Source organism: Budorcas taxicolor, chromosome 18 (genome assembly GCF_023091745.1).
Source record: "Budorcas taxicolor isolate Tak-1 chromosome 18, Takin1.1, whole genome shotgun sequence".
Lineage (NCBI taxonomy): Eukaryota > Metazoa > Chordata > Mammalia > Artiodactyla > Bovidae > Budorcas > Budorcas taxicolor.
Window position 1 is genome coordinate 9,649,760 of NC_068927.1, and position 10,981 is coordinate 9,660,740.

The 10,981-nt window shown below is 49.8% G+C and overlaps 1 protein-coding gene across 1 annotated transcript in view; it reads left to right on the top strand.

Moving 5' to 3' along the window:
- BCO1 (beta-carotene oxygenase 1) overlaps positions 1-6,620 on the top strand; it is a 29,741-nt gene extending 23,121 nt beyond the window's left edge. The window contains exons 8-11 of the mRNA XM_052656586.1: positions 193-298; positions 2,316-2,410; positions 3,711-3,822; positions 6,391-6,620. Coding sequence (XP_052512546.1) covers positions 193-298; positions 2,316-2,410; positions 3,711-3,822; positions 6,391-6,620 — 543 coding nt within the window. The remainder of the gene's footprint in view (positions 1-192; positions 299-2,315; positions 2,411-3,710; positions 3,823-6,390) is intronic.
- Positions 6,621-10,981: the final 4,361 nt, after the last annotated feature.

Consider the following 10,981-nt stretch of genomic DNA (forward strand, 5'->3'; position numbering starts at 1 on the left):
AGGAGTCACCTCCAGTCCCCAATTCTCATTTTTAACTGAGAACACCAATCATGTGATAGCTGCTTCTGGTGGCTACCGTGAGGCCAAAACCAGATGACAGACACTGAAGCATTCTCTTAAACATGCGCACATAGAGCAAGTGTTTGCTCTGGACAACGTTTTGATTTATTTGGAAAAACTGATCTCTTTCAGAATGCAGAAGTGGGCTCCAATTTAATCAACCTGTCGTCCACAACAGCACGAGCCCTAAAGGAGAAAGATGGCCAAGTCTACTGTCAGCCGGAGTTGCTCTACGAAGGTAAAGCGCAGCTTCTCTCCTGCATTTAGAGGAAGAGGTGAATGTCCTCTGTACGTAACGCCTCCTTCCAGTGCAGAGGAGCTGTGTGTGGACCAGGGAGGGAAAGGAAGGCTGAGGGGCACTAGGCATTGTATTGGAGACCCTTCTCTCTCATGCACCTTCACACCCCTCCCAGCACTGGGGTGGTCTCTAGACCCAGGAACTTTCATGGCTGGCCTTTTGAATGCTGCCATGTAATTTTTTGCTTTCTTTTAAAACATTTATTTATTTATTGCATTTAAATTTTTGTACACTTTTTAAAGGTTACTTTCCGCTTAGTTGTTCCAAAATATTGGCTCTGTTCCCCATGTTGTACAATCGTCCTTGAGCCTGTCTTACATCCAACAGTCTGTATTTCCCTCTCCCCATCCCTGTGTCACCCCCTCCTCCCCCCTCTCTGGTAACCACTAACTTGTTCTCTGTCTCAAATGCTGCCGTGCATTTGCAAAAAATGCTCGACATCGCTCATTATTAGAGAAATGGAAATCAAAACTGCAGGGAGGTATCAGCTCACACCGGTCAGAATGGCCATCATCAGCCCCAAAAAAACAAATCTATAAAAATAAATGCTGGAGAGGGTATGGAGAAAAGGGAACCCCCTCTTGCACAGTTGGTGGGAATGTAAACTGATTCAGCCACTATGGAAAACAGTATGGAGATGTCTTTGAAAACTAGGAATAAAACTACCATGTGACGCAGCAATCCCACTTCAGGGCCTACACCTGAGGAAACCACAGTTCCGAGGCTGCCGAGTGCTGGACAGCACGGCATACGCGGGTCTCCACCTGGGCACACTGAGAGCGCCCTGCAGAACAGGTGCTGTCTCCTCTGGTGGCCAGAGGAGAAAACTGGGCCTCAGAAAGGCTGTGTGACATGCAGAACGTAAAGCCCCTCGGAGAGAAGCCACAGCCCCTGGAGCAAGGCTTCCCAGCCCAGCGCTGCAGACGCGGGGCGGAGGGGGCGGCACTGGGCATTGAAGCTGTTGAGCAGCGTCCAGGGCCTGCAACCCGACTGAGAACCACTGTCTTAGAGCAGAAGTCTGTGAAGCAGGGCCTGCGCCCCTGTGCTCAGGCTTGTCACCAGCACGAGACAGGAACCTGGCTCAGAGCAGGCTGTGCTCAGTACGCAGGTGAGGAGTGAACTGGCCTGCCCAGGACATGGCTGGGGAGTGGAGGAGCCGGGCTCCAGGGGCCCGGCTCCCCACATCGTTGCCCCATGCCACGGGGCAGGGACTTAAACATTTAATTTGACACAGCAGACATATGTAAATATGTATACATGGACATGGGTGAAATGTGAAGGCTTTTTTGGATTACAAAAGTAATAGATGTCATGAAATTTTCACATGAGAAACTTAGAATGGAAAATATAAACTATGAGCCACAATAAGGAAGTTATCACTCCAGTAGCATTCCTAAACTTTTCCTCTACATTTATAACATAGTGGTGATAATTCTCTAAGCAACCTTTTACATCTAATGTTATGATGGGGACATTTCCCCATGTTACTAAAATTCTTTGTAAATATTCCTTTTTATTATACGATTTCATGAGATTTATTTAAATATTCCCCACTGATGCTTCCTCCACGCTTCAGAAGTTTCTGTTCACACCCACAAACATTTGCAGGCACATACTTTTTTTTTAAGAGCTTTTAAAAAGTTGCAGTGGCCTCTGATTTTAATCATGTAATTCTCTTTGATTTCTATCTTGGATAATTAAAGATGTTTATACACTTAAAAACCAAGGTCTATCTTACCTTGCTCCCGAAGCTTCTAATGGAGCTGGGGTAATTATCCAAGGTTCCCTCCTCCTGCCCTTTGACCACCCTTGATCCAACTCAGGGCCTGACAGGAGTTCAGGGACCCTGGCTTGGGAGCCATTTTTGTAGAAAGGATGCCTGGCCTGGATGCCACAAAGGGCGGGTGGTCCCAGCCCTCCTGAAGGGGGCTCTGTCAGCCTTGTCATCTCTCTCCAGGCTTAGAACTGCCTCGGATCAATTATGCCCACAATGGGAAGCCATACCGCTATGTCTTTGCAGCTGGAGTCCAGTGGAGCCCCATCCCAACCAAGGTACTGGTGCCTGGCGGGTGGCAGCCTGGGATGGTCATGTCTGTCTGCAAAGCTGAGTTCTCAGGGATGTCAGGACTGAGATGCCCTTGGGGATGGGGGTAGGTCAGAGAGTGAGGTCAGTGTGGGACAAAATACGCTTAAAGCAATGACGGAGCCTCCAGGAGAGGGAACTGCACCTAATGGGCTTCACTCAGGTAAGACGTGGCGGCAGGAGTTTATCCATAGATTTCTTTATCAGAGGCATGTTTATTGAGCACCAGCTTAGGCACCCAGGAAAAGCAAGTGAACAGGAGGATCCTGCTTCCTGCCCTCAAGGAACTCTTTGTCCCAGGCAGGGAAGGTAGAGCTGAAACTTGGAGGATTTATTTTGCTTTAAAAAAATTTTTTTATTCAAGTATAGTGGCTCAGTGGTAAAGAATTAACCTGCCAATGTAGGAGTCGAGGGTTCAATCCCTGGGTCCGGAAGATCCCCTGGAGAAAGAAGTGGGAACCCACTCCAGTGTTCTTACGTGGGAAATCTCATGGACAGAGGAGCCTGGCAGGCTACAGTCCATGGGGTCACAGAGTCGGACACGACTTGGCAACTCAACAACTGTAACAACGGGGCTGATGTTCAGTTTCAGGTGTTCAGCACAGCGGTTCATATTTGGTTCTTAAACTGCTGTTTGTTGAACACTTGCTGTTTCCCAGGGACCATGCTGAGTGCTGTACAGACATCACTTTTCCTTAGTAGCTTCAGGTTTTAGTAAGAAAATGGGAAATCTTTTTTTAAAAAACACAAGCAGTGCAGGAATGTACAATGAGAAAAATTAAGGTTCCTACACGCACATCCACACGCCCCGAGTCACTCCCCATTAATCCCACACCCTAAGGGGAAAGAGGCTTATTAGAGACAGAGAGAAGGCCAGGGACTCGAGCTTGGAAAGCAATAAAGAAAGCACATTATGCTTTAAAGGCTGGGCATTGAATATGTTAGATTATCTGATATGTATAAAATTTGCAATATAGTGCCCAATACCAGATAAATCCAGGGTTCTTATTTCTTAAAGAATTCAGAGTGTATATCAGCTCTGCTGTGGCAGGAGGACCTTAGCTTAAAGTTGGAGAAGGAAGGGAGCTGCTTTCCTTTCTGTTTTTGTGCTGACCAGAGGCAGGTGTCATCTGGGGCCTATGCTCGCTAGTGTGAGGTCCCCATCTGAGGCGCTCACTCCTTCTCTGGGGCCTTGACGCCTTCCTATTCACTGGGAATGAGCACGCTCTGCAACCATTCATTTCGCATTTCTCCACTTTGCATGAGCAGATAATAAAATATGACATTCTCACCAAGTCCTCCTTGAAGTGGGGAGAGGAACACTGCTGGCCGGCGGAGCCCCTGTTCGTGCCCACACCGGGTGCCAAGGACGAGGATGATGGTAAGGCCCGGGAAGGGCAACCGGCCTGCTGCACTGTGCTTGTGGTCACCCCTCAAACCAAGATACCGTTCGGGGGAAGCGACTCCGCCCTCATCACACAGCTGGTGCAGCCATGCTTTGAAGTCCAGGCGGTTCTGAGTGCAAAGTGGTAGGGCGAGAGAATCCCCAAGCCCACCCCCACTTCTGACATCAGCTGCAAGTTCAGGGGTCCCCAAGACCACCCTCAGCTTCAGTAGGAGCACCCACAGAACACACTGAAAGCTATTACACTCGCGGTGATGAGTTATCTCAGCAGAAGGGTACAGACTGAAAGAGAAAAGGCGAGTGGGATGGATTCCGGGAGAGTCCCATGGGTGGTCTCCGGTGGTCCTCCCTGTGGGAATCACGGACCACTCCCACTTCCCCAAAGACCCCACGGAGCGAGGCCAACCAGGGGTGCTCCCTCAGCCTCAGAGCCCGTGTGGGGCATGGTCGCGCCGACCGCGCTGACTTCTAGTCTTCGCCCCTCTGGAGGTTGAGCTGACGGCTGTGGCCCAAGTGCTAAACTGCTTCCGGCGTGTCCCACTCTTTGCGTGCCCATGGACGCTTGCCCACCAGGCTCCTCTGTCCATGGGATCCTCCAGGCAGGAACACTGGAGTGGGTTTCCGTGCCCTCCTCCGGGGGATCTTCCCGACCCAGGGGTCCAACCTGCATCTGTATGTCTCCTGCATTGGCAGGTGAGACCTTTACCACTAGTGCCTCCTGGGAAGCCCTGTGGCCCAAGGCCTCCTCTGAATCACTTTGCTAGGCCAGGTTGGATGGCACGGCCTCAGGTAAACAAAGACTCTCTCATCAGACCAACAATCCAAGGACTCGGGCGACATCTCCCAGGGGCAGAAGGAGAGACCTCCTTTTAGGGGAGACTAACACAAAAGCCCACTTCCTTTCCACAGGGCAACACTGCCCTGGCCCAGAGTGTGGAATCTTGGTTTTAAAATTCATTGCGGTGGCTGGGTCAGAACTTGTAACTCCTCTGAGCACATAAACTTTCCAGAAAGTGAAAGTGAAGTCACTCAGTCATGTCTGATTCTTTATGACCCCATGGACTGCAGCCTGCCAGGCTCCTCTGTCCATGGGATTTTCCAGGCAACAATACTGGAGTGGGCTGCCATTTCCTTCTCCAGGGGATCTTCCCAACCCAGGTATCAAACCCAGGTCTCCCGCATTGTAGACAGATGCTTTTTACTGTCTGAGCCACAGGGAGCCCCTCGAAAAGCTCGTGGGATTCCTCTCTTGGACAGGTTTCCACCTGACCAAAAGGTCCTTTCCCTCCTTGATTTTGCCCCAGAAATGCCCTGCCCATCCCCCTGGGGATGCCAAGGAGGGTAACTAGAAGCTTAGGTGGGGCTGCCAACACCTGAGGGGAGGGCAGGCTGCCCGCTGAGCCTGCCAGCTGCTCCCCTCGGGCGAGAAGGGAGTGGCTTTCTACCTGGGAGTGTCTCCCTATTGACCTGCACGGCACAGCGTGCCAGGCAGGGGGCCTGTGTCACTGTTGCCTCTAAGGTGGGGAACAGTTGGTGCCACCTCCTGCCAAGGCTGACCTCCCCCAGGTTGGGCATGTATGCCCTGCATATTCTCCTGTGGACAGGAAGCAGCCTTGTCTTCATTCCACCAGGGGAAAGGCTCGGAGCGTGAGGTCACTTACCCACGGTTGCACGCCCAGTACATACACAGGGGAGGGTTTGAGTCCAAGCTGATTTGACCTCAGCTGTGCTCAGTCACTCTGAAACCCCGGAGGCCTCGGGAAGAATCAGGAATATTTTCTGGAAGTTTATTGCTCTTTTTTGTTTAGCCCTCTGTCCCTTTGAGAGTGAATATTTAGACTATTCTCATTTCACAAAGGGGAAAGCTGCACACACATGAGGTGGATTGGACTTATTCAAATGCCACTTGAATGCGGCTGGTCTGAGTTTAGGCTAAGTGCAGTGTTAAAGCTGATTCACTGTAACTGGAATTTCTAAATAGTAGGAAAATAGCCATTCTTCTGTATATGCAATAATTCACAAAGTGCTTTCATAACTGACTGTGCAAGATCCTCTCAGCAACTCCCTGAGAGTGGGGAGGATTATCCCCACTCTACAGATGAAGAGACTGAGGCTCAGAAAGGTGAAGGGACAAGTCCACCCAAGCCTTCTGATTTCCCTGGCCTTTCCCTTCAGCTCACACAGAATATCAGATTCATTTCCCTTCTGTTTGGATTCAGTTCAGTCTCTCAGTTGTGTCCGACTCTTTGCGACCCCATGAATCACAGCACACCAGGCCTCCCTGTCCATCACCAACTCCTGGAGTTCACTCAAACTCACGTCCATTGAGTTGGTGATGCCATCCAGCCATCTCATCCTCGGTCATCCCCTTCTCCTCCTTCCCCCAATCCCTCCCAGCATCAGGGTCTTTTCCAATGAGTCAACTCTTCGCATGAGGTACAGTCAAAGAACAGGGAGACAGAGGTGAGAAACTTAGCCCCCGCCCCGGCTGGAAGAGGTTCGAGGCTGTGCTTTTAAAAAATGTCTCTCTTTGTTTCCCCAAAGGGATTATCTTATCGGCCATAGTCTCTACTGATCCCCAGAAGTCGCCTTTTCTGCTGGTTCTCGATGCCAGAACTTTTACGGAACTGGCCCGTGCGTCCGTCGATGTGGAGATGCACCTGGATATCCATGGGCTGTTCATCCCAGACGCAGGCTGGGACCTGGGGAAGCAGGCCTCTTCCCGGGAGGCGCCGGCTAGGGCTGCCGCCGGACGAGCGGCCCCACGGACCTGACAGCCTGGAGGTTTTGGTCCTGGGGACCAGCTCTGCCCAGCTCACGGCTGGTCCCGCCCCTGGCGAGGTGCAGGAGAGGTGGTCCTTCATTCCATTTCGCACTTACTCTTTCCGCAGCTGCTTTGAGTCAACGTTCTGAAAACAGAACTTGTCAGTATCTTTTCTCTTATTTTATTTTGGCCATGAGGACCTTGCTTGAAAGTCAATCAAATATTTCTTGATTAGCTCTAGCCCTTCTAAGAAAGCCCCCTTCCTTGAGTACAAAGACCGTGACCATAAATCAGAAACTGTATTGTCACATAATCGTTGTCCCTAAAATGGGCACATATGACCCACTGGAGAAGAGACAGAGGCGTTTATCATTGCTCCCCCTTCCCTCTCCGCTTTCCAGTGGACCTGGTCGTGAGTTCTAGCTTTCTCAACCAGCTGACCCAGAAGGCGTCTGCTTTGTGGTCATTCCATGCAAGGCATGGCATAATATAAAATAAAACCTTAAAAGCCCATTCAGACCTAATTTTATTTTTCTGTATGGCTTCTTCCTCTGAAGATCTTCTAAGGCAGAGGAACAGAGGCAAAGACAGGCGCCTCGTGGTACACCCAGGGGGCCAGAGGGCTGGTGTGGGGGTCCCCCACTGCAGGAGGGCGTGGAGGGGCTGGGGTCCAGGACTGAGTCCTGTCTTGGCTGACTGAGAGCCAGGGCATTGAGGTGCATCTGAGCCATTCAGGACAGGAGTCCCCTCGGCAGTGCTCCCTGGAGACTCGTGCCCGTTGTTGTTTGTTTTCATCCAAGATGTCCTGTGTTGGGTGTGTTTTATTCACAACTCTACCCTCTGCACCTAGAAAACTTCCTGGTGGATCAGGCTCTCAATTAAATGTTTGTTGGATGAATGAATTCCGCCAACAAAGAAGTCCAACTCTGTAATGTACCAACAAGAAGTGGGTACTTTTTTTTTTTAAAGAAATGCATATTTTACTGAAGGTCTCCCAGGAAGACCAGGAAGGTGGTTCACATAGAGACCAACGATGACACCCCAGGTTCCTCTCCCAGCCATCCTTGGTCTCTCTTTCTTCCCCTGTTGCTCCCTCAAAACCTCGTTTACCATTCCGTCATTTCCATTTCAGCTCAGCTCATGGAGCCCATCAGACAAAAACCCAAACCCTGGGGATGGGAAAATAAATAAATAAACCTTGGGGATGGCAGAATGAAGACCATCTGCTCTTCTCCTCTGGGGACGTCAGCATCTCCAGTATTGATAAGATGGATTGGGAGGAAATGTCAACCATGGTGGCCTAAGAAACGTGTGATGGAGGCCTGCATCTGGGTGGCAGGAACGGAAAAGAGTTAACAGATGGGACAGTTACTCACCTATTCATTATTTTACTTTAAATATTTGAGAAGAGGGTGTTATTTAAAAAATGCTTCCCCACCTCTATTCTACTCAATTCTCCTTGCCAAACAGTACCCAGATGTGGCCATGAAGAAAGGGCGCAGTTCGGCATGGAAGAAAAGTATGTCATGGTTTATTTGCCTTGCTTAGGAAGACAGGTGAAATACCAGACTGATGAGGACGTCTGGCACACCACGTCTTGTCTTCTCAGTTTCAAAAACACCAAAGGTCAATGTTAGGACATCCGACTTGTCTCGATCCTGAATTCCCCTGAGTTTCAGACACAGGCCAGGGTAATCAGCTCAAAAGGCTGCAGGAGCCAAGACACATGCGCCTTTCTCGAAGCCGAGACCGTCTGTCTTACCCTGGGAGCCTTCCTTGTTATGCTTCATGTGGGTGTAACGCGTGACCAGGAAGTTCTGCAGGAAAAATCACCAGGGATTTGCTCATTGCTTTGATAAAGCCACAGCATTTCACAAGCGCTCTAAGGATGTGTCAGGTACGTGGTAAGCCTGCAAATGTTTGACCACTAACTTTTTCATTCCAGGTTTTCTCTAATCTGATTCCACCCCAGGAATAAGCTAGGTGTGAACGTGGACATGTGCTTAGTCGCTCAGTTGTATCCAACTGCTTGCATCCCATGGACTGTAGCCCGCCAGGCTCCTCTAGCCATGCGGATTCTCCACGCAAGAATACTGGAGTGGGTAGCCCATCCCTTCTCCAGGGGATCTTCCCGACCCAGGAATTGAACTGGGGTCTCCTGAATTGCAAGCAGATTATTTAGCAGCTGAGCTACCAGGGAATATCAACTCACAAGAAATATAAGTGCATTCCAGCTGTATCCACATTACTGGGTTGTACTCATTTCCTCTGAAAGTCACCAAGCATCGGACTGACTGTTGAGATGGCTGCGGGTCCAGGTTACATGAAAACACCTTTGATCACTTCTTACACTGTTTAGAGACAGTTTGGATGGTTTTTAAATGGCCGGGAGAAGTCTTTCTCACGGCAAATCAGGACATGCAGACAGAAAAGTCACCACCTACTTCCTCTTCATCCAACAACGGTGAGACCCGGGGCCTCTGCTCTTCAGGTTCCTTCCAGGAGTAGGAACCAGGTGCAGACACAGGGCTCCCTGCTGCAGCTGGAAGTGGACTCTCGAGGTCAAGCACCAGCAGGAGGTTGGAGTTTCCTTGCACACGGCGAGCCGGCAGGGATGTGGGAGCCCTGTGTTGGGACAGGTGGGGATGAGCCAGCCTGCCTTCCTCCTGGGGACCAGGAGGGACGTGCTGAGTGGCCTTCGGGAGCACCTGGCAAGATGCTGAGGGTGCAGCTCCCAATGAGGGTGTGGAGCCAGAGGTGGGTTGACTGAACAAAGCAGGTGCAGAGTGAATTCCCCAAGAGAGCAGTGGAAAGAGAGAGAATTAAGGGGATTGCTTTCTTCATTGTAGAAACCCTCTTGTTGTTATCCAAGAAATGAAAAAGATATCCAAAACCCCATTACCAAAAGAAAACCCCTGAACCAACAAAGACCTACTGAATGCACACGGAACTCTACTCAGTGTTATGTGGCATCCTGGACGGGAGGGGAGTTTGGGACAGCATGGATACACGTATATGTACAGCTGCGTCCCTTCCCTGTTCTCCTGAAACTACCACAACACTGTTAATCGGCTATACCCTAACACAAAATAAAAAGTTTCAAGTTAAAAAAAAAAAGAAAAGAAAACCCCTGAAATCCTTCTGGTGTATTTTTCCTCCATTTGAAAAAAATTTTGATGCACAGTTTACATATTGGCAATAGGTTTATAACCCACCAGGTTATAACCTGGTTTTTCCCCTGACTATACAAGTATTTTCCCCAGATCACTAAATTCTTCTAAGGGATGCAAATTACTCCATCTCTGGGATATGGTGTGATGTCCAGCCTGCAGGTGGACATTTTGACACAAGATCTGTGGCTTCATGTGTGTATTTCCAGGGCCCACCCCACATCTCTCTCTATATTCAGGTTCTTGTTATTGTCATCCTTTTTTTTTTTTGGCTAGATTAGGCTTCCCAGGTGGCTCAGTGGTAAAGAATCCACCTGCCAATGCAGGAGAAGTAGGAGATGCAGGTTCGATCCCTGGGTTGGGGAGATCCCTTGGAGGAGGAAATGGCAACCCACTCCAGTATTCATGCCTGAGAAATCCCATGGACAGAGGAGCTTGGCAGGCTACATGGGGGTGCAGAGAGTCGGACACAGCTGAGTGACTGAGCATGCATGCATTGGCTAGATCCCCAACTTTGGATTTCTGAGCCAAAGAGTAGAAAAATGAGGTTTGGATGTTCTTTCAAAGGCCAAAGGTTTTGATTGATTCATAGGAAACTGAGAAGCCATTGTACAATCTAAGAGGCTCAAATGGCTATAGAGCTGAGAAATCCAACCTTCTCAGCAAACGGGGAAAAAAGCAGGTGCACGTGAAAAGGCCGTTGTGCAGACCCTCCCGTCCTCCTTTCCTCCGTTCTTTCCCAAACTCTGTATCTTTCCACTCAGTTCAGACGCTTGTTCTTCTCAGGCGCATAGTCACCCACCCACTCACTCGTGGACTCATCCATCCCCTCAGTGATGACCAGGGTCACACTGGCACATAATGATCAGCAGAACCAGTACCTCCTCGGTCCTCGGGGATCGCACAGCACAGTGAAGGACACAGCACCAAGGAACAGACCAGCACAACTCAATGGAGTAGCAGTGGAAAAGGGACCCCCAGGGACCCCTAATAATGTCTTGGGAGCCAGAGAGGGCTGATGTGTGAAGGATGGTAGTAGGTAACCAGGTAAAATGGGCAAAGTAGATAAAGAAAAGGGCTGGAGTCAGGAGAGAACTTCTGTGGCGCAGAAGAAGAGGGACAGAAAAGCCAAGTTTCAGCCAGAACCCCAGTTTTTCCATACTCAGGTATGGAGTGGAATTGGCATTAACTAAAGAGAAGT